This window comes from Andrena cerasifolii, chromosome 9 (assembly GCF_050908995.1).
Source record: "Andrena cerasifolii isolate SP2316 chromosome 9, iyAndCera1_principal, whole genome shotgun sequence".
Taxonomy (NCBI): domain Eukaryota; kingdom Metazoa; phylum Arthropoda; class Insecta; order Hymenoptera; family Andrenidae; genus Andrena; species Andrena cerasifolii.
Window position 1 is genome coordinate 588,606 of NC_135126.1, and position 23,406 is coordinate 612,011.

The window sequence follows — 23,406 nt, forward strand, 5'->3', positions numbered from 1 at the left end:
CACTGGAATGGATATTTTAGCCGAAAATCCATTTTTGCCGAAGAATTCGCTGGATTTCGCAATTGTAACTAACCGTCGGCCTTGTTTTGATCGGGGGACATCATTCCTCGAAGTCTACATAAGGAGCTCACAGATCTTCATGTACTCAGTCGTCGTCGGTCCTCCGGACTTGAAGGACCTCCGGGAACCCTGGAGCTGCCGAGCCACGTGGATCCACTGGACTTCCTGGGGACCTGGTTCTTCCTCCCCCTCCCCCCGGAGCTGCTGAGCCACCTGGATCCACTGGACTTCCTGGGGACCTGGTTCTTCCTCCCCCTCCCCCCGGAGCTGCTGAACTTGCTGGGGACCTGGTCAGGATTTCAACCCTGGTTCTTCCGCCAGCCTCTCGCCCCTCTGGCCTGGGTTCGTTTATTCGCTTGGTGCTGATGAAATTTTGGGGTTCGGTAAGTCATTTAAAGTTTTATTGTTTTGCGAATGTCAAATCTGATTTCTTCGGTCGTTTTCCATCATCTGTCCTATTTCCATGCATACTTTCGAGAATTTTGCGCGAGTCGTTCTATTTTGTGTATTTCTTCGATAGGTTTGCATGATTTATTTTATTTGATGCATTTCTTCGATGGGTTTAAATGATTTATTTCATTTTCGTGAATTTCTTCGATGGTTTTCTCTGATTCATTTCATCTCGTCGATGTCTTCGATGGTTTTCCCTGATTCATTTCATGTCTTCGATGGTTTTTCCTGATTTATTTCATCTCGTCGATGTCTTCGATGGTTTTCTCTGATTCATTTCATCTCGTCGATGTCTTCGATGGTTTTTTGTGACTTCTGTCACTCTGTCATGCATCTCATCGATGGGTCTACATTCTCTGCTCTTTCCTTCAAGTACTTATCTCTGCGGTGGTTTTGCATGCTCGTGCGTGCTCTGCTGTTGGTCGAAATTATCTCAATCGTCTCCAACTCAATAAGCTTTTCCTTAATTTCTTTCCAGGCCGACCACACCGTTACTAACATATAGTAGTTGATTGTTTCAGCTTTTCAGGTTCACCGTTACTCGGGGAATGGAGTTAATAACGCGATATATTTAAAAAGAAACTAGTGAAAAGTGATAGTGAAAAGTGATCGTGCAAAGTGACAGTGAAAGAAGACACCTAAGGAAGCCTAGGCTAATTTATTATAGTATGAAGTATTTAAGGTCCCATGTAAAATTGCCAAGCAGTCACTAAATCATTAACTTTGTTGTTCGTTTATTGGCTCCTCATCTGTGATGAGGAGGTTACCGCTGCTTCCGTTTGCGGAAGCAAGTGACTGAGCATGGAATCGGTATGGGTGGATCAGTTTCATCCCTTGGTGTTCTTGTCCAAAGGGAAAAGTTTCGGGCGTAGGGGGTGCACCTTTTGGTACACTGCCTGCGTAAGTCACCGGGTTCGATTACCCAATCTCCGCGTTAGACGGCTTGAGTCAGGTCAAGTGTTTGCTCCTGACGAGTCGCATCGGTGCAACAGGAATCGTCTGGGAGGCGCCGAGCGCTTTTCCCTTTCGACTTGGACAGCAGGGTGGTAGGAACTGCGCCGTCCAATACTTGTTTCACGCTTACCCTTCGCCTTTCCTTCTTTCCTGAATTTCTTTTAATCGAGTGATTGCTTGGCAGTTCCCTAGATTCTATATCTACACCGAAGGGATCGATGGAACTTTGTTTCCATCCATCTCTTTGGTTTAGTAGGCTTCATGTACAGGGAGATCGATGGAACTTTGATTCCATCTATCTCTCTACGGGTCTCCAAGCGCAGCAACCTCCTCGCGGTGAGACCTGGTAATCGGTGAGAACCGAGCCGATGGCTGCGATTGTCAAATATTCTAGTCGTATATAAGAATTTCTTTAACTTGCAATACTATGGTAGAATGTAAGAATAAAATATGTAACTTAAAATGTTGTTCGATTGTTCCTACCGAACCCCAGAATACGAATATAGTGTTAAGATGGAAGAATAAGTGCAAGTTGGAATATAACTGTTGAGTTTTTCACAATTTTTAAAGTCCTCTCTGCTTCAGCATTTTATTGAAATATACAAAGTTACAATTCCTTTGCGAGGTATTCCACGTTACATCATGAAAGCATGTCTTCCACAAATAATGTTGTTGTTTATATAAATTTGTATGTTAAATAAATTTGTTTTACGTTAAATAAACCGGAATAGGACAGCGAGGTTAAAAGACGATGTGATATCGTTTCATTTTCTTCCTCCGTTCTTTTCCGTTGAACGAAATATGTTCATAAGACGATTTTTAAATTGTTACTCTAATAGAAACATTTGTAAATCGCGGGCATTGACTCTCAAAACATAAACTAGTTTTACTCGTGCTTAATTCTAGTTCCTACCACGCGTAGCGTTACAATCTGTTTTAAGACTTCACCGGTAACGTTGCATGCGACACTAAAATGGCAAGGGGGTCCTAGGACCCCCTAAACCGGCGACACAAAAATACATTGCTTGGTAGGTCTATTCTATACCTCGTCTGTGCTTATAGCACAAATCCGTTTATAACCATCCTATGGTAAAATTCTACAAAATCGCCCCACATTGTCGACGGAGCACGATGACATCTGTGGACTGAGTGAACGTTCTTAAGAACCGCAATGCGCGGCGCCTAAATCGCGTTCCTGTCTCGGCGAGCTGTCGAGAGGGCCTCGATTGAACCGCGATAGATTTCTTCTCGAAAACATTAGCGCCGAGGTAAATGCATCGCCGAAACAACGAACTACGTTGAGTACAGTGTAGGTGTTACGCGAAACGTAGTACGCTGGACCGTTTGCCAAGCGCATGTAGCGAGACGAGACAGTGGATAAAAACAGGTGGATAAAATAGGTGGACAGAAGTCGGCGGAACAAAATAGCGACGTCCGTAGGGACTGGCCATCTTGGAAAGGTATGTCGTATCGGGCGAAACGTCAACAATATAGTGTGCACTGTTCGATACATTCCGCCAGCTTGCTTTAACTGCGAGTTGACTACACGCCTAATCGACTGGAAGTGAAGGCGACACGGTGGCGTATCTGACACGCGGACGTAATCGCAATAAGATTGCATTCCTCGTCGAATAATGAATCGCACTAACGGGCTGGTGCAACGACGACGTGTGGTTAACAGCAGCAGTAGCAGCAGTCTAGGCCAGAACGGCTCGAACGATGCTGGCCACAACGACAATCTGTCGGGCCATGGGACGGACACAGATCGTTCCATGCAGAGGGATCTCAATTCAAACTCCACGATCGACGACGACTCTGACAAAGAGACACGGTTGACACTCATGGAGGAAATTCTGTTACTCGGATTGAAGGACAAGGAGGTTTGTTGACATCATCGCCCTCTGCCCCATTGGTGTATGTCTTCTGATGGCCTCAGGTCACATCTAACTCTGTTTAATATTCATTTCCAGGGATACACCTCGTTTTGGAACGACTGCATAAGTTCTGGGTTACGTGGTTGCATCTTGGCGGAACTCGGATTCCGTGGTCGGGTGGAATTAGAGAAGGCGGGCATGCGTAAGAAGGGTCTATTGGTGAGGAAACTGTTACTGAAGAATGATGCGCCGACAGGAGATGTATTGTTAGACGAAGCCCTCAAGCATTTAAAGGAAACCGATCCGCCTGAAACTGTTCCTAGTTGGATCGAGTATCTCAGCGGTTAGTTGACGCTTGCTCGACTTGGGAACGTTCTCGGTTGTTTAGTACATTTCTGAAGATTTTCAATGTTACTTTATATTCGTGCAGGGGAGACATGGAACCCGCTCAAATTGAGATACCAGTTGAAAAATGTTAGAGAAAGATTAGCAAAGAATCTCGTCGAAAAGGGAGTTCTAACGACAGAAAAACAGAATTTCTTAGTCTTTGATATGACAACGCATCCTCTTACTGACAACCTTGCCAAAAGCCGCGTTGTAAAGAAGGTATATCACTTGCTTATCGTTATATTATACTTCGTATTTAGTTCTCTTTTAATTCATGGAAATGGTATCTTATCTTGCGTTGTTTACGTGGCTATGGGTGTATGTATGTGAGACAATTAGATTGTTTAAGGGGCCTTCCGGTCTAAAAGTCGATTCTTTTTTTATTTCATTTTTCGAATGTTCGACCTTTTAGGAATACGTGTTTAAAAGGATTTGTTGAAATTCGTAAAATTCACGAAGTTATAGGCATTCAAGTAGCGGCAACTGTATGGGACACAACCGGACACTCGGCGCACACGTAAAACTTTAAACGCGTTTTTCTCGAAACAGTGTTCTCAAAACGGTGAGACCTGTATCTCCAAAAGTTATTATCCGATTCGACTGAATTTTTTTTATTTTGGAGAATATACTTATGGCTAGGGGGGAAATAAAAAAATTACAAAAAAAATGAAAATTTATAATTTTTAAAGGCGGTGAAAGGACGAAAAATATAGGGAAAAAGTGATTTCAAACTTCCAGTGTCGTTATTTTCTAAAAAAATATCATTTTTTAAATTTTTTTCTGCCCCCCCCCCCTCCCAGCCAGAAGTATATTCCTCGAAATAAAAAATGTTTCAGTCGAATCGGATAATAACTTTTGGAGATACAGTTCCCACCAATTTGGATCAATTGTTTGACGCCTTGACATTAACGACTCCCCAGTGCTGTCTCCAATGATTAATTATAAAACAAAAAATATATTTCTATTATTTAAGACATCCTTAATACAATGCAAGAAGTCGCATTAAATTATATGTAGTAGTTTTCCTTTAATTAATTCCTAAAGATCGCCTATTTTTGGGGCCTCTAGACCAGAAGGTCCTCTTAAGTTCCAGAGGTTCTGAGGCTTCACGTGTACTGCACAATTTTATGTTTTAATAATCTTGTTTACTATCTTAGCGATGTATGTGTGATCCTAACACTGTCATTATTATTGTACTAGGGTAAACGATAAAGTAGTTGACTACCTAAGAGCTTCAATTTAGGTAAACGCTATGGAATAAGTAACTTGAATTTTATAAATGAAATTTTGTTATACCAGGCGAAAAGAAAAGTATCGAAGATGATTATAACACCAAAGAAACTTTGAAGAAATCAGTAGTTTCGATGTTATGCTATTATAAAGAAACATAACTGAAAAGTATAGTTATTGACCGGTCGGGGCATAGTTGTTGACCGGTCTAGGTACAGTTGTTGACCACTTACTGAATATAAAAGAAAATGGCATATTTTTTACTGTAAAATCATTTTGATTAAATCCATCTGTCACCATATCAAAATCACAGACATATTTTCTTGGGGCAGGATGAGTTTCATGTGCTACCCTTCACGACGTATGCCGTGCACTTTGCCGCGATCTCATTGGCTTCTCATTCGCTTTTTTTTATTCTTAGATTTCTCTCTCACCTGCTCTTTCTTTTCTTCTTCTTCTTCTCTTTGCATCTCTTAGCATTTTTCTTTTTCTTCATTTGCTTTTCTTTTTTTTTTCGTGAAGCGCCTTTGACCTCCGAATTATCGTACCGACCCCCGGACCAATGAAAGATCAGAAATCATCGGAGGTCATACCCGAAATCGTATAAAAACAGGGCGCATTGCCCTGTGCCTCCAAAGATCTAAATCAATTTTCATTGCGGTCTTTTTCAGCATGAAAATTACGAGTGGTCGATAACTGTATTCCTGTGCATTCGTCGAACCAGTTATTGAACACCTCCAAAACACAGACGAATATTAACATTGGGCCCTTGTCACTTATTGTGATCAATAGCATTCACGGCAAACAAAATTGAACAATGATTATACAGTCATTAAACAAGTTGCCGCTCTAAAGATGCCCGCTAAGCCTTTACCTTCTTTGAGAGTTGAAATTACACGTTTTCCTTTCCGACGATCTCACAGCGGAATGCTTGTACTGAAATCGTCGATTCTTGGTTAAAAACAAAAGGTAGAACTGTCTTTTCTGATCAAAGTGCATCATTGATGCGGAAGCGCGCATGTTCATTAGACTATGGCGGCAGAAATTTGAAGTGGTCAACTACTGTACCCTGGTCAATAACTGTATCGTTTACCCTATGTCATCAATGCTATGATCTGACATTATCATCTTTGTACATTCGTTATGGAATACTAGTCATAAACATATAATGGAAAATTTCGAGAACTTATTTCTTTTGTAACTTACAGATTCAAGAAGCCGTGTTAAGCCGCTGGGTTAACGATGCTGGCCGTATGGACAGGCGAACATTAGCTTTAGTCATTTTAGCTCATGCAGCTGATGTATTAGAAAATGCATTTGCACCACTTTCAGATGATGATTATGAAATAGCGATGCGACGGGTACGGACATTGCTGGATCTTGATTTCGAAGCAGAAGCCGCTAAACCTAACGCTAATCCGGTTCTTTGGGCCGTATTTGCTGCATTCACTAAGTAACAGTCCTCTTACAAATTACAAGTACATAAAAACACGCAAACACTGGGTACTAGCCAGTGAATACTCGGGACTATCGATTTTTGCATGAATTTTAGTTGCAATCCGAAATAGAAATAGCTCCGGGCATTATAGAATGCCCACCACCTGAAGAACCAGGACCATCAATAATAAAACGCAACAGAGTCTTCCCATTTTGCATTTTATTATTGTCGGTCCTGGTCCTTGCAGTGGTGGGCATTCTATAATATGCTGTCTGAATAGCGTTTAATATGTCCTGCTTCCGGTTCCACGGATGCGTTAGTCCTACACCATCCAAAATTTCAGTTATCGCTATGTTCGTGTAACTACAATCATTTTTAACGATCATACAATTCAGACCAAATACCTTGAATCCGACTGTGTAAAGCAGATTTAGAATATTAGTAATTTCCATTATTGTTATTTAATACATTTGATAGCAGGAATTATGAATGTTCGTATTTAAATATTATAAAAGAAAAAGGAATAACAAAATTCGAAGTGTGAATGAGAACTTTGCGCGTGGGGTAGTGCCATGTCAGTTCAGGCGTGAAAGGTAGAAAGCACCGACGATTCTCCCGTATCTTCTCAGTATCCGTTATATCTGCACATGGATTCCAAATATGTTTATAGACATGGTATTTATGTGGTGAACATTTAATGTCGGATGAACTGCCACGTGTCTGCTGGTTGTCTGAATGTTGAACCGATGAAAGTAATTCTTTCAGCAGAGTTCCGACAAGGAGGACGAATTTTTAGTATTACTTTAGATGCCCATCTTTATACCAAATCGGGTTATACTAGGTTTACTTCGAAACTACCTTTTAAACGAACGTTACAACTCGGAGCTTCGCCAAGTGGCAGTGAAGTACTCGAATATGGAAAAATATAATTACTTTATGAACATAGTTTCTAATTAAATCTTTATTATGAAGCGTACCGCGGGAACATTGCGCTACGAACGAAAGTCTATGTGGTTTTTTAATTAATCGCGACGTGTAAATACGTTTTCGATGCGTTCTGTTACTAACTTATCCTGTATATGTTGCTATTATTGACAGTGTGTGATGTGATATGTAAGTAGAAAATATGCCAACTGGGGATTTGACTGTTATAAATAGTGAATCATTTTGTGAGGGTAAAAGACAGACGCCATTTAAAACGTACTTGGACTTTTCAAGAATAGCTATTATTTCCCTTTTGATATAATGGAAAAATGTAAGTAAATGTCAGTAATATATATATGATATTGTTTTGAAAATCTGTCAAGTATGTATAGGATGATCAAGAAATATTTAATCTTCTTTCTTAATCCGTTTAGTCGCGACCAAATAATTTATCGTCCTTATTTTCAAGTACACGTAAGGTGGCGCGTACGTCTGGTAGAGCTGAGGGGGGATGAGTCTTCGTGTAAAAGTAAATCGAAAATCTTGAACGACGTATTTTCAGTTTGATTTTACACGAAGAATTGTATGCTTTTCGGTGGTGCCACGAATTACGAACCACCTTGTATGTCTACGTATATTTCTCGTGTAACAGTTAATTCAATTTTATGCTGTAAAAGTTTTTACGCATATTACTAGAAAGAATATTTTGAAATAATAAAATCCGTAGTAAATTTACGCGACAACTTGAAAATTGATTTTAGAGTCATGTATATTGTGAATATTAAATATTTTTAATATTCTCTTAGTTGTATTTATTTAATAGTGGCATTTCTGAGTTCTTAACTCACAAATTATATTTGTAAAGATATATATACCTACGCGGTAGGTTTATCGTTGTTATTTTTAAAAAGTATTCCTCCTGATCGTATTGATTGGAATATAGATTTTCTATGGTCACTTTTTCTTTGAACAATGAATTTTATAGCCATATGTTATGCATAGACACATACGAGCATCATCTTTAACACTTAAATTGGAAAAGATTGAAGAACTCTATATATATTTGCACCTCTTATTGGCATAGTATTAGCTAAAAATTCTGTATTGTTAGGATTAGAATTTTCATTCTAATTTAATTAATCTGTTAGTATAGTCCTTAATTTGCAATAACATTTAACATTAAATATCTTTACGTGATTAATATTTCTTTGGACATTTTGTATCTATTAAATAGAATGTCCAATAACACGAAGATATTTTAATCAATGTATTATTCATGCTGTTGAGGGAATACGTATATAAGTTCATAAACTGTATAGAATTAATTCGTTTTAAATAATTGTGTACTATAAAACGGTAAATTTATTTTTGTCCATATATATACATATATATAACTTGAAAATAATAAACGAGAGATAAAGAAATAGGTATTCTGAACTCCCTTACTACTGCTGCCTTAGTATTATGAGATTACACTTATCATATTGTTATATCAATACATTCGTATCGAAGTACATATTATTATATTGCATCTGAAGTAATATATTTATTACAAGGGGTCTAAGAAGTATAAACTATTGTTAACTTTCTTGTAATATGACGAATAGTTAATAAACATGATAATGTTAGACTCGCACACTATCGAGACGTATTGTTATTATTGCTATCATGTACGATAGAAATTAATAGTAACAAGAAGATATTTTTACTTATCGATAGTTTGAGTTATAGTTCAGGTAGGAAGGGTTTCAGATCTCTGGATTAGAATTCGTAAAATTTTATATTATGTACCTCTATATTGCGATTGAACGACCCGTTTCAGAGAAATAGTTTACAGTATGAAAGTTCCGCGTGTAAATACGTAGTATCACATATATTATTATTTAAAGATAGAAAACATATGTACCTAGAAATTCGTAAGAAACATCTGAAGACTAGCTTTTCATATTAGCTTTTAAAACCTGAATTACATTGGCAGATAATTCGAAAAGTGAAACTTTGTGCGTACTTAAAAAATGGGAACACACGAACCATAGTAACGATCAGATTCTAAAAGTGATGTTCAAGCTATATATACAGTCAATTATGTACATTGAACATGATGGCTGAAATACAGCGGAAAAGTAAGTATATGCAATGGCTAGTGATGGGACTTCGAAGCGGTTCCAAGCGCTTCGAATCGGTCTTGAATGTCAGGCGACTACTTCGAAGCTTAAAACTCTTGAAAAGTCTTGGTCGGCTGGCTTGACCGGTTTAGAAGTCTCGAAACTCTTGGTTTGAAACGTTGGTAGGTTTCGACGGCCTGGTACTCCGTGGCGAGGATAACACTCCCCAGTACCTCACCAAATTTTATGGCTTTCGACCCTCGAAGGGGTTTGAATCCATTAAAAAGTGAGAAACGTCTAAGATTTTGAAATTTATGATCAGATCTTTGCGAAAACGACGCCAATCGATTCCTTATGTTTCGCCGATGAAACTAACACCAAGAATGACGTAATTCGGACCATTATGAAGGAAATTCCATGAAAATTCGAATGATATCATTTGAAGCTGCCTTCGTTAAAAATAGTCCAATTTACAAGAAATTTGATATGATTTTCATCGGCGAAACATAAGGAATCGATTGGCGTCGTTTTCGCAAAGATCTGATCAGAAATTCGAAAATCTTAGACATTTCTCACTTTTTAATGGATTCAAACCCCTTCGAGGGTCGAAAGCCATAAAATTTGTTGAGGATTTACTGGGGAGTGTTGTCCTCGCCACGGGGTACCAGACGATGTTCTGTATATACATACGGGTCCGAAACCGACCACGGTTTCGAACCAAGAGTTTCGAGACCTCGAAGCCGACCAAGACTTTTGAAGAGCTTCGAAGTTTTCGTCATATACCTGTATAGATTCGAAGCGCTTCAAATCCCATCACTAGCAATGGCACGCTAAAGTTTCTTTAGATTTCAATGTTCTTAATAATTCCAAGTTTCCGATATTTTTAACACGTTCGATTAGGACACTGGCAAGTTTCAGCCATAGTTGTTTGGATGAGTCCGTATTGTCCAGTAAACATCCAACTTTCGTCTGCCCTAAATAAATCATCTGCTACACCAGATGGCAAACCAGCACAAACATCTGATTTGACTGTCCTCAAGCTAAGAACATTTGTTGGTTGGAAGCCTCTTAGTGCTGTAGTAAATTCTGTTGTATATTCCCAGTTTATATCACCAACTAATTTCCTATAATTTAAATCGCCCTTAAATATTGCTAGTTTAGCTTCCGATAACTTTGCATACAATGCTGGATCATGTTCTTTCATCCCTGCAAAATCGTAAGGTCCTGTCCAATAGGACTCTTCCTAAATAAAGCAAGCGCAGAGGGTAAAATTTATGCCGCAAATATCTCACTCCAATTATAAAAAATAGAATACATTATACCTCAACAGTCCAGACATTGTTCTTCAAGTGATTCCTTGCTAGTTTCCCTAATTCTTGTAAGTCTTTGTTCGATGAATTGTTCATATAGTCTATAGTCCAATGGAAGTCCTTTGTCATTGTATCACTGACATACCACGGATAATGTTTCACGTAAAACCTGACTTTCCCAGCAAGTTTCTGAGCCACTAGAAACGTTGCTAAACATAGATCAGTGAAAAGCTCGTAACCTGCATTGTCGAGTATTATATCTACAACAACTGTATTATTCGCGTCTCTCGTTCTTAGTAGATTCCAAACAAATTCCGAGTTATTTACAAGAATATCTTTGTCTAATGACTTCAAAACTTCTACAGGATTGCCACTTTGACTAACTTCTGCTCCTGCACTTAGTGATAAATCACACCTGTAAAAGTATCAGCTGGTAAATTTCGTGATAGAATTATGCAAGAAGGTATTAACAATAAAGCATACTTGTTGCCCCAGAGAGTTAGTTTTAGAAACTTAAACAGTTCTTCCTTAGTCTCAGCCACTGATAAAGCCTCTGCTCTTTGCGCGAGATTCGTCGTATAAGTACAAAGGGCTTTTATACTGATCTGTGAATTGGTAAATGCGCTTCGCTTCTGTTCCTCGAAAGGATCATAGTCGTGCAGACATTTCCTGAAAATGAAAACATTTGAATAATTCCCTGTGCATTTTCACACGCTACGGCTTCGTCACTGACTTCTGAAACATACGTGAGAACAAACTCCTGTACAAGTGCCCGATACAAGTAACATTCGCAGTACAGCCAGGCTGTGTTAAACCATGTTGGCGTGCCGGCTTCTATTTGGCTCCTTTTCATTAGATACTTGTTCCACTCTTCGGCATCATTGTCTATTGCATTGGGCAGTAATCTCAGAGGCTTTAAAGTTTTATTTGTAACCATTTCATTTTTCAGTTTACTAATAAATCCTACTATCTGCTTAATATCTTCAGAGGCATTCTAAGGAGTTATGGACATTGTATTCTCATTCTTATTTCATATTACGAGATCACATCTGGACGTGTACACTTTACCTCCCCATATTGCTGTGCGATATTATCCTTGTTACGGCTCAGAGTATCAACTATTTTGGTTAAAATTACTGGCAATCTATCCTTGATCGTTACATAAGCAAAGCTCCTATAAAAACCATAATGGGATTACGCAAAAACTTTATTAGAAGCATGCTGCAAATGCTATCAGATTACTGAATACGGTAGTATTTTTCGATGGATCTGCTTTGTGATTACTAGGTTAAAGAGAAATGATGAGTGTTTTACCGTTTGTAGACCCCCGCCAAAGGTACCCCAAAAGGTGTCCATATATCCTGCAAGCCTTGTATGTCTATCGAACCCGATCTCTGGAGCATCAACATGGTCTTCGTATCTATGCTCGTTACCACAGCTAGACTACAGTAGATCACAGTCAGCTGTGCATGTAGCTTGAAATCTGCAATGGTTAGACAATGATAATGTCGCATATTACGTCCGGGTTTTCGGTTATGTAACGAATTGTAAATTTTGGTTATTTACTGTGCTATGTTAATCTCTGATATTGGAATCGCTTTTTTGGGAATATTCCGCGGAAGCAAGACTCAGCGGTGAAGTCAGCGATATGATGGCAACCACGTGCGCCGCGCGTGCGTAAGTATTTTTGTTTTCCAACGTCATTCAAGCCTTACAAATTCTTACTACACTTCCGCATAGTAAACTATATACCTAGGTGTGTAAAACTGTCTATCAGTATCAATAGAGCACAGGCTATATATCAGCGTGATATATTACCAGTGCTATAAGATAGAAGAATAGTTTCTGGCTGAAAATTAAAATTAAGGACCGATAAATTGTAGTTTCTTATCGGTAAAAGCTCAAATTAGAACTGTACAACTTTACTACATATTTTCGAAGGCGATTTCAATTAGTTGCAGACAATTTCAGTAATGAACAATCGAACAGGTAAGTGATTCAATGATATTTTATTTCCCTGACGCGCATGTAGCTTTGCGCGGGAATTGAAAAACGGCGGAATATAAATTACTACTTTAAAATTCATGAATATACGTATTTCACGTAGTAGCATCCAATAGCGTGGAGATTTCTCGATGTGAAGCGAAAAAGTATAGAATGATAAGATAGGATATGAATGCGATGCTCATGCAAATGAGCATTATCGAGATTTTCTGGAAAGGTGTCGAGACTTGGTACATACATTAAAAATTATCGATGTAATATGATACGTGAGTATTATGGAAAATATACCACATTAATATCATGGTTTATCCATTGAGTTCCAGAAAGTACGTAGCTGCTACTGTTATGGTTACTGAAATTACACGCAAGTAGAGTAGGTCAACGCGTGGTCAGACATACGCGGTCCAGCTGCTTCGTCTTCAAATAAACCTCACACTTTGAGCAATCCTATATGTACATATGTATGGCTGCCGTCTCGCTGGGCCTTAAATGTGTGCATATGCTCCCAAGCTACGAAAAGCATGTACGTATACGTGTGTAGTAAACCAGGCCTTCCCAAGTAGGGGAAATGCACTCGTAAAACAGATGTTTTGGTTCTCCCTCCACCGGTAAGCCTTCAGCTAAGGTGGGACGACTCCTACAACCCTCTCTCCAAGGAGACAGTAACGTCGCTGGGAAGCATGTTGGGCGCTTTAGGGTGAAAGTACCAAATGTGTCAAATTTTTATAACAAATTTCATAATGACTTAAAAATAGTAGGAAAAATTAAAATTTAAACTAGCATTTCAAAATGATGTAAAAAGAATTACAAAAAATTGATTACATACATTGTTAAATTTTAATTTTTCCTACTATTTTTAAGTCACTATGAAATTTCCTATAAAAATTTGACACATTTGGTACTTTCGCCCTAAAGCGCCCAACATGCTTCCCAGCGACGTTACTGTCTCCTCGGAGAGAGGGTTGTAAGAGTCGTCCCACCTTAGCTGAAGGCGCACCGGTGGAGGGAGAACCGAAACATCTGTTTTAGGAGTGCATTTCCCCTACTTGGGAAGGCCTGTAGTAAACAAACCGTAAATTACAACTTTCATCCTGGAATCGGCAAGAAGGGAATTTTTGCGGATATAGTGGCCTCCAGTAGACATCTGTGCATAGTGGTCTGGTGTGTTTGAACGCTAATAAGCATCGTACGTTGAAATAATAATGAGTTTATGAATCGTGTACCGAGACAGACTCGAGAAATGACAGAATGAGGCTTCAAGAATTCTCCGTCACCAGCGCTAGTGGTATATTCGCGCCATGTAGGGCGGTATTCTCAGCATTTGCTTAAGGGGGTAGACACGTCACGTGACCAGGCCGATTCGGCAGGTCGGTATTACAGCATTTTTTATGCACAGAAATGGTAATACCGATAGATCGACGATTACCCGGTGAACCCGAGAGGGAGTTGTTTGCTATTTCTGTATTCTATTCTGAATAAGGAAAGAAATTCTCAGCTGTTTCGTTATACTTATAAAAATTTAAACGGAAAGTCGGCTGGTACTGTAAACGTAGAAAATTCATTGTACATTTTAATTACTTGAAATGTGCTTATGCTACAATATTCTACGTTAGCAGTAAGGAATTCTAAGTGAAAAGGGAAAGTAGATGAGGAAATGTCCCCAGAAAATGAAATTTGTTAGGTTAGACATTTTTTTACTAGCAAAGCACCGAAACAGAACATGAAATACACTTATTACACGTCCTCTGCAGAAAGCAGTTATCAACAAACATTATATATACAAAATTGTATTGAATCTTGAATTGGGCTAGTGAAAATGCGCAGACTGGATGCGCGTGATTATTATGTGGTCGGCTCCTCGAAGTGACAGAAAATATAACCTAAATATATCCTATATGACAACAAATGTTTAGTGGCTATTTCGTTCTTTTACGAAACATTTGTGAACTTTTTAGCATCCTTTCAAAACATTATTATTACGCTCCAACAGTATCTGTAGGAAATCGGGTATAGCATATAGGTTATATTTTCTGTCACTTCGAGGAGCCGACCACATAATAATATCGCGCATCCAGCCTGCGCATTTTCAGTAGCGGATTTCATGAACGAATTCTGAACTGGAATAATTATGAAACACAATGTTTACGGGGTTTATTACTATTTTATGATGCTTCAATTCCTTTAATGATCCTGTCCATATAACCGTTGGCTATTAACAAATAATATAAAAAAGGTACTCAAAAATATTGGGATGGCTTAGTGCACACATATTGTATGTCTACTTTTTATGAAATTTGAGTTTTTATATGCAAGAAATAGTGCTTGACTGTTTATGCTGCGTAAAAATTACATTTTTATCTTTTTTATAAATTCATCAAAAATTATATTTTTGTTTATTGTATGTCCCTGAATTTATTATGCTGAGTGCACAAATGCTGTGTGTCCATGCCAGAGGATGAAAATAGTCTTGGAAAAATGTGACAATAAATAAAAAAATTTTAAAGTCTTCCTATATCTACCGCGAATTACTTTTTTATTCCTGTTACTTTAAAAATAAATATAATATTGAAGTGAGATTATTTCCAGTATTATTCCTTTCATTCATTTTTATATAATAGCATTCAGTATAGTATGTCCTCCTCTGTTCTTGGTTACAATAGCATGTCCAACTTCCAAGCATTATTGTCGAGTTATTATTATAATTTTGCAGATTCTAACTTATACTACTAATTACATACTTTCAGTGATACCTATATTACAATAATGCAAAAAGTATTTATGTAATTATAAAGTACCATTGAATGTTTGAACCTGTTTTTCTCAAAAACGCTAAAAGTGGACATACAATATGTGTGCACTAATTGTAAGCCATCGATGTACAATAGGAAATTTGTTTTTAATGTAGGTTAGTCCGTTGTTGTTCTAACTGCCTGAATTACTGTGGCATAAATACGACAGCGATTTCAAGTGATGTATATGTAACGATAAAAGCGTTAATTTAGTAAATGTATACAATTCCCAGCAGTTCCTATGTCAATGTATGCCTAAAATGAATATAACCTAACCTACAATCGTCCGAAAATGCATACATTGACTCCATCATGCTTTTATTGTGGCTCGTATATCCAGCTATCGCTTCAGTTTTGCTATGAATCCACGTTGGCAGTCCTGTGGCGCCGCAAGCGCGCCATTTAGCACAAACGCGCTGAAAGAACGCGTGTTCGCCACGCTAGGGGATTGTAAGCTGACAAGTCAATCAGCGGCGGGAACGGCGACACCGTGTTAGTGTCGCTCGGAACTTTAGTTTTAAGCATTGGATCTCTCCTCGTGGCAGTCAGCTTTTTCCACGTGCAAGGCTGCCACGAGGTTTCTCTCTGTACCTGAGTTGATATATTAAACTTTTATTGTTCATTTTATTACTCATCGAATATTTCATTTTTTGTGGACCTGCCCCGGCACCAGTGCCTCCGTAGGAAAGTACCTCACAGTCCTCCCGAGTAGGCGCCATCTCGTATCTACTACCTCAACTAAATTTGTCACGTGACTTGCTATGTATTATCGCCAATGTGGCGGAACTCTGATTGGGGAATGTAGTCACGATTTTTTGTTTTTCGTTCTTATATGAGCAGATTGTGGCCTCGGAGAGGTCTCATTCGAAAGAAGAAGATTCAATGCGGAGCGCTCTGCTCACCGTTTGAGTCACAAAACTCTTTTAGTGACCTAAAAATGCTTGGATTCTGCGGGTATATTTTGTCGACTTTTGCTTTACTTTGGACACTGATATTATTACATATCAACACAATCTCGTTGAACCATGAGCAGAGCGCTCCGCATTGAACCTTCCTCTTTCGAATGAGACCTCGCCCAACCCCAAATCTGCTCATATAAGGACGAAAAACGAAAAATCCCGACCCATGTTTCGGGCCAGATTGTGTCGGTATACAGCGCGCTGCATTACCCGTGTCTACCCCCTTAAGCCCCATTGCCAGAAACGCTCGGACACCTATTTACTTATTTTCGACATAGATCCATCGTGCCATGGCTCATAAAAATCGGTGTCTACCACATGGTGTCCTTCCCTTGTGAGTGACTGGATGATTCATCAACGCCCAAGCTCAAACCGTTTTAACCTAAGAACGTGAAATTTCAAAAGTACATTGTTTTGATGACGTAGGCGACCACTAAGGAAGGATTTTTGAAAATTCCTCCCCGTCGTCCTTGGGGATTTTGTTGAAATTGAAGTAAGTAGAGTCCATCTGAAAATAAGGAGGATTTAAATAATCATTTTGCCAAATTCGAAATGTAATTTTCAAAAAATTGATGAAACTTGTGTACTTTGAAGGTCTGTATTTATAAAACAATTTGGAACGTGGCAAAATGTGACAACTTGAACCTCTCTTATTTTCACATGCACTATAACGTGTTTCAATTTGAACAAAATCTCAGACCAGAGATGGGCAAAGATAATATCTAGATAAACTCGAATAAAAGATATTTTACGTTTATTCTTTACGAAAATTCGAATAACACGGTTTATCTTTATTCGAAACACCACGGATAAATAAATTTATTCGAAGTGAATTTATTCGACAGCGAAAGATAATTTTTTTACTCGAAGTGAATTTATTCGACGGTGAAAGATAATTTTTTTATTCGAGGTGAATTTATTCTATGCTTGTCCCGCATTGGAACAGAAAATATCTAGTCACTTTACTAGGGTAGATGTCCCAATTACCGTGCTTTGACGCCGACTTACCCGCGAAGGAATTAATTACTGACTTCTCTTACTTTAATTTTGCTTGGTGAAAATTTATATCGGTGTTTTGAACTTTTCTCTTTATTCCGGCATTTATTCGGGTTGAAAATGTTAATTTTTCATATTTTTTTAATTGAAATAAAAATACATGTTTTTGTGCCAATTACCGTGCCCGGAAAAATGCGTTGTCCCTATTCCTGTGTCCCCAATTACCGTCCCCTTTTTTGAATAGCGTTCCGGCGGTTAGGTTGTCTTTGAACTTTGAACTGTTCAAAACATTTTTTTGCTCTACGAGAGGTGCTTTTATGTAATTTTAATATGACCTTTTCATTACAAACGCAAAATATGCAAATACAAATTTCTGTTCACCCGTTCTGAGAAACGAAAGTAAGGTTAGGTTTAGCAGTTACAGAGGGAGCCAGTGGGCTTCGAGGGGCACGGTAATAGGGACAAGCATTAAATTCCTGTCCCAATTACCGGATTCACTTCAAAAATACGAAAACTTTTCAAAAGTACTCATTTTGCTATTTTTACATAAAATTTGAACCTTTTATAATATAATAAATACTTTACATAAGTGCAAATCATGATAATTATCAATTTATTCACTTCTGTAAAGTACGTGTTTAGGTAAATCCATCGAAATCTTCATATGCATTTTTGAAAATTTTTGTACTATGCTTAAATTGTTTAAAAATGCAACCTTCTCGTTTGTAACACATACATTAATAGATTAACTTAATTAAACAAATTTCTTTCCTTATTTATTTATGCGAGTTTTTTGCACGGCTTTTTTAAGCATAAAGGCACGGTAATAGGGACAGGGCACGGTAATTGGGACATCTACCCTATAGTCGCAACTATTCCTCCGTCCCTATATTCCTATGTCCAGACCTATAACGGACGTATATTTGACGTCTTTTAAGACGTCTGTGATATGTGGGTGATGAACACTTCGTAGAATAGCGTTGGATTTCAATGTTTGAGCGCCAGTTGGTCTTGAAAAGTAGCCCAAATGGCGAAATACCGTCCAATTTGGCAACCCTGGAAAATTGACATCTACAATTTCGAGTTTCGAGATACGTGATTTTATCGATAAGTTGTTTCTTGCAATGCGCTAAAATACGAATTACAGGTTTACGTTTCTTCTTACACTTAGTTCGCATTTATTCGCAACACAGATCGTATTCTTGCGACTAACATTTATAATTATTATTCATTTGTAATAATCATTTTCAGGTATAAGTTCGAAATGTGTGCGTATACATTTTCAATTCATAGTTAACTGCGCGTAACGAATTCACTTGATTCATTAGTGCGTTGGCTTTCAATCGCGCGCAATATTATGAATTCTTTTGAACGCCTTTTCCAGTTACTTACTAAATTAAATAATACTTGATGGTTAGTCAATGATAAGTAGCGTAAGAAAATAAAGGCAACATGAAATGCGCTGTGCCAGGAGCAAGTGTAAAAAGTACGTTGAAATTCATTTAGGTTATATTTTAGTGGCTTCCATGCCAAAGGGTGTGTACGCTTACAGGAAATGAATATTTATATATAATATTCGTGTATTAGTTTTAGCAAAAGCTATACATGCATTGGCGAGAATTGGAGATGAAATGTACATAGAACCACAAAAGAGTACCATGTTGTTTCGTACCGTCAACATGAACAGTTCAGCGTATGCTGACTTCACATTCTTTGAAAACTACTTCTCATATTATGTTTATGGAGATCTACAGGAAAACGATGCATTGAAATGTAAAATTTCAATGAGGGTAATACTGAATTACTATATTTTCATATAATATTACAAATGATTTCATATATAATATATTTTACAGAGCGCGATGGCTGTATTCAAAGCTGCCAATTTAATAGATAAACAAGTGGAAACCTGTCACATAAGATTAGAACCAAACGCATCTGAAATTTTATTTATCTTAAAATATAAGAACAGTATTACCAAGACTCATTTATTGCCCATATTAGACTGCGAAATGTTACAAGTATGTTATCCGTATTCTCAATAGCCTCTGTGTAGCCTCTGCTTTTTTTTATTGCTATCCATACTGTGCAGATCGCATATAATAAAGATCTTGCGTCAAATCAATTCTCATCTCAATCACGAGTATTAGGAGATGCGTTGCAAAATTTCCATCAACATTTATTCGAGATAACATTAGAAGTTTCATCGCAAAAGCTGTTGTTAAGGAATTATGTCGATGACACTTCAGGTAAATGATATAGTTCAAGCAATATAATTATAGCTTGTTTATCTCATTGAATGAAACTACTTACCTTTCTCAGGTTTATCAAATACAACACGAACGCAGGTTGCACTTGGCAGAGGGGAGTTCGATAGATATGATATTAGTAGCGACGTATCGATTACATTTTGTATGAAAGAATTCAAAGCTATTTTAAGTTTTGCAGAAACTGTAAGAATACCAGCTAGTATATATTTCGAAGAAGCAGGAAAGTAAGAGTTAGTTAATATAAATACATATATTCTTTCACTTAGCCCCGTTGCGCACTTGTGACCAGTCGCCGGCGACCAGGTCGCCGACGACCACGAGGTGCACGGGGACATGAGTTCGTACGCACTTGGTCGCGGCGACCAACGAGGTGCCTTGATTCCAGTGCACGCGTTCACACGACGAGCGACTTTGTTGGCGACCAGACACCTGCAAGCAACGAAATGAATTTCGATACGCAGAAATTTATTTTGCAAATTGAATCTCGAAAGGCAATTTGGGACTTGTCATATAACGAATACTCCAATCGTGACATTAAAAAAATAATAAGAAGAAATGGTGCATTTATTTGAGAATGAGAAAGCCAGGAAACATATCCTTTCTTACGGCGTTCTTACAATATAGGATGCACCCAATATCGCCTCATCTTTTTCTTTTTTTTTTCAATGTACATCATAATTACAACAATCTTCTTGACGTCCATTCTGGTTGGCGCTCTCTACGAAACAGATAGGTATCGAGTTGCTCAGTCTGCTGGTCGCTTCGTTTGGTTGCCCGAATTTTGGTCTCTCGGCGACTAAGTTGCCGGCGACTGGTCGCAAGTGCGCAACGGGGCTTATACGTGACTAATTATTCACTAATATTTTGCAGGCCAGTTATATTTGCATTGAAAAACCCAGCTTTTGAGGCAAATTTAGTGCTGTCTACGTTAAATTCTGATGCTGATAGTCAGACTGAAACAACGCTAATAGGAACAAACGAAAAGACGACAAAAAGGAGGGTAGGAGGCAAGCGAATCTCAAAGAGACCTAGTAGATCTATAAGTAAAACAGACAATAAGTCAGCCACGATTAATAAAACATTGGGGAATACAATTTCTGAAAATACGCATCCAGCTTTAACGGAAAAAATGAAAGAAACAAACCTAAATTCTTCTAAAAAAAGCTAATTCATTACGAAATGTACCTAGCAGAAGTCTAAGGGTTGATCTCAATATAAATGAAGTCAGTGTTCTGCCAGTAGAACGCGATACGCGAGAGGAATTTCCTAATTATCCCTGATCTAGTCGTGATGTAACTCCAAAACTTAGTAAAACATCTACAAATAGAAAGAAGATAGTGAACTCTGTATTTTCCTCAATAACAAAAAGGAAGTCTAATAATAATGAAACAGATAGGCAACAAAATCCCGATTATGATTCAGTACCAAATTCACCACCAGCCAAAAAAAGAGCACGTCTAGTATTTCAGAAATGTTTCCAAAGAACATTTGATCCGAGAACGTTGCCTGGATATGATATAATCTTAGCTGAAGATTCAGACGAGTGTTGTAGGGAATAAATATATTTTCTCATAATCTCTTATATTTATGCTTTTAACAAGTGTCCTTATAAATTTTCTGTGCCAATTGGTGTTAAGTTATAATTTATTTCCAGGTATCAGCCTTATCTCATGTGAATATACTATAGTTATATTTGAAAAAATATTTTAAATTTGAAACTGTTAAAGTATATCCCTGATAGCCAGATATGGGCAGCAGAATCTGACGTCAGAACTGCAGCAGTCTGTGTCCGCATTTGGCTGCGTTCTGATGTGCAGAGCCTGAAGTGCAGTGCCTGATGTCAGATGGACAGCAGATCGACAGCAGATTTCGCCGTCTGCTAGGCACAGCAACAGCGCCATCTGTAGGCAATTGCTTGGTAATTCTGTATCTCAGATGGCGCCGTTGCTGTGCCTAGCAGACGGCGAAATCTGCTGTCGATCTGCTGTCGATCTGCTGTCCATCTGACATCAGGCACTGCACCTCAGGCTCTGCACATCAGAACGCAGCCAAATGCGGACACAGACTGCTGCAGTTCTGACGTCAGATTCTGCTGCCCAGATCTGGCTATCAGGGTAAATAATAATTATGTTGTAATTTCTATGTTTCTTATGCACAGTCGACAATGCCATATAACTTTTATTATTATATACTAAGACCTAGGGTAAGGCCCGTTACGCACTTGCGACCAGTCGCCGGCAACTTAGTCGCCAAGAGACCAGAAACCTTTGTTGTTCGTCGCGACCAAGTGCGTACGAACTTGTATGTTTCTGTATACCTCGTGGTCGTCGACGACCTGGTCCCCGGCAATTTGTCGCAAGTGCGAAACGGGGCTAAGTTGTCTAATATTGGAAATAAAAAAGTCTCAAGCATAAATGTATCTTGCTGCATATTTCACGTAGAACTACGGTTCAGTGATCCTCTAGGGAGTGATCGGTATAACCGCAGCCATCTTGGAGCAAAACCGGAAATAAACATATCTATCTCTTTCTATCAGTATTTCTCTCTCTCTCTTTCCGTCAGTATTTCTGTCTCTTTCTTTTTTACAGTTTCTTTCCCTGTCTACTTCCGCTGTTGCTCCAAAATCGCGGCAACCAATCAGCGACGATACACGTTGTTCCGATCACTCCCTAGAGGATCACTACCAAAGAGGAGATATAATAAGAGGCGTCACTCAATAAGGACAGACATAAACTAGGGAAATCACTAGACAACCAATTTAAATGCCCATTCGGCAATGATCGGTAAACCACGGTAAACTTCGGCAATAATCAGCAACTTGCGGTAAGGTACATTTAGTCGATTTGAATATCCCGCTTGAATTGACAACCAATTTAAATGCCAAGGTCAAGTAAGGACTTCAAAGGTTCCGCCCAGAGTGACGCCTCTTATTATATCTCCTCTTTGTCACTACTACGGTTGTGGCTCTGACGCCATCTAACAAGGGAAGTCCGGTTATCCGAACATTCCGATTTTTTTTAAACTGCGCAGATTTGTAGAGGATCTCGATAGAGGTATCAGGAAATTTTTTGTTTGTGCCCATTTTCGGGTTTTCAGGGTGAAAACACCCCCTAAAAGTTAATGAGTGTGTTCCTATTTTTCAGTATACATAGCTTGGAAACGATATACAAAATATGTTGTAAGTAAATACAAATTTTGTTATAGGGCTTGATAACAGTTCTTGAGTACAATCATTTGCAAAATGTAAAAAAATACACGATGCAAAATGCAGGGTGATTCTGTAGCAAGCGTCGTCAAAGGCGATACCGCCAGTCAGTGTTGCCAACTCAGATTTTTGAAAATCCGTAGAGAAAAGTTCAACATTCCGTAGAATTCCGTAGATCCCCCTTCGAAAAATCCGTTGATCAACGGATTTTCTTCATAAGTGTTAATTATTACATGTATGAAAGAAGCTAAGTCCCTTGCTCATGAAAACCGTTCTTTCGCAAATCCTTTCTAGAAATCTTATATTCCGACCCTCCCCTAACATCCTCAAAAAAATTATTGTCACAACAAAAATTCACAAATTACGAAAAAAGTTCACGTGCAAAAGTTGTGAAATCCACTTTGCTAATTCCTATTGTACTCGTTCAAAATGCAGGGTAGTAGAACTAGAA

At 38.4% G+C, this 23,406-nt stretch overlaps 3 protein-coding genes across 5 annotated transcripts; 2 read left to right on the forward strand and 1 right to left on the reverse strand.

Annotated features, from left to right (window-relative positions):
• Positions 1-2,669: 2,669 nt before the first annotated feature.
• On the forward strand, positions 2,670-6,913 carry Sau (Golgi phosphoprotein 3 homolog sauron). Of its 2 annotated transcripts, XM_076820961.1 has the most exons (5): positions 2,670-2,924; positions 2,986-3,344; positions 3,435-3,681; positions 3,769-3,944; positions 6,164-6,913. In XM_076820961.1, exons 2-5 carry the CDS (start codon positions 3,099-3,101, stop codon positions 6,410-6,412), a joined length of 918 nt encoding a protein of 305 aa, XP_076677076.1. In that variant the 5' UTR covers positions 2,670-2,924; positions 2,986-3,098; the 3' UTR covers positions 6,413-6,913. The 2 variants fall into 2 exon arrangements, with proteins under 2 accessions (XP_076677076.1, XP_076677075.1); XM_076820960.1 differs by having other exon boundaries at positions 2,671-3,344.
• Positions 6,914-7,112: 199 nt separating this feature from the next.
• LOC143373564 (damage-control phosphatase ARMT1) lies at positions 7,113-12,317 on the reverse strand. 2 transcript variants are annotated; one of them, XM_076820959.1, is made up of 7 exons: positions 12,299-12,317; positions 12,047-12,215; positions 11,801-11,906; positions 11,479-11,726; positions 11,216-11,401; positions 10,745-11,147; positions 7,113-10,665 (listed from the first exon to the last, which is right to left on the reverse strand). In XM_076820959.1, the coding sequence occupies exons 2-7, from the start codon at positions 12,139-12,141 to the stop codon at positions 10,306-10,308; spliced, it is 1,398 nt and encodes a 465-aa protein (XP_076677074.1). In that variant the 5' UTR covers positions 12,142-12,215; positions 12,299-12,317; the 3' UTR covers positions 7,113-10,305. The 2 variants fall into 2 exon arrangements, with proteins under 2 accessions (XP_076677074.1, XP_076677073.1); XM_076820958.1 differs by lacking the exon at positions 12,299-12,317 and having other exon boundaries at positions 12,047-12,261.
• A 6,326-nt stretch (positions 12,318-18,643) lies between these two features.
• On the forward strand, positions 18,644-21,325 carry LOC143373003 (cell cycle checkpoint control protein RAD9A-like). Its single transcript, XM_076819751.1, is given in 7 exon segments — positions 18,644-18,966; positions 19,068-19,270; positions 19,337-19,501; positions 19,573-19,729; positions 19,803-19,974; positions 20,621-20,912; positions 20,914-21,325. Coding segments are annotated over 7 exon segments (1,419 nt in total). The 5' UTR covers positions 18,644-18,932; the 3' UTR covers positions 21,310-21,325.
• The last annotated feature ends 2,081 nt before the right edge of the window (positions 21,326-23,406 follow it).

What these genes read in the sequence shown, in the direction of transcription:
- Sau (XM_076820961.1), top strand. Translation starts at nt 3,099, where the DNA reads ATGAATCGCACTAACGGGCTGGTGCAACGACGACGTGTGGTTAACAGC. An exon ending in TCGGATTGAAGGACAAGGAG is followed by an intron (nt 3,345 to 3,434) that starts GTTTGTTGACAT and finishes ATTCATTTCCAG; the next exon opens with GGATACACCTCGTTTTGGAA. An exon ending in AAAGCCGCGTTGTAAAGAAG is followed by an intron (nt 3,945 to 6,163) that starts GTATATCACTTG and finishes TGTAACTTACAG; the next exon opens with ATTCAAGAAGCCGTGTTAAG.
- LOC143373564 (XM_076820958.1), bottom strand. Translation starts at nt 12,246, where the DNA reads ATGCGACATTATCATTGTCTAACCATTGCAGATTTCAAGCTACATGCA. An exon ending in TTGGCGGGGGTCTACAAACG is followed by an intron (nt 11,907 to 12,046) that starts GTAAAACACTCA and finishes TGGTTTTTATAG; the next exon opens with GAGCTTTGCTTATGTAACGA. An exon ending in TCGCACAGCAATATGGGGAG is followed by an intron (nt 11,727 to 11,800) that starts GTAAAGTGTACA and finishes ATAACTCCTTAG; the next exon opens with AATGCCTCTGAAGATATTAA.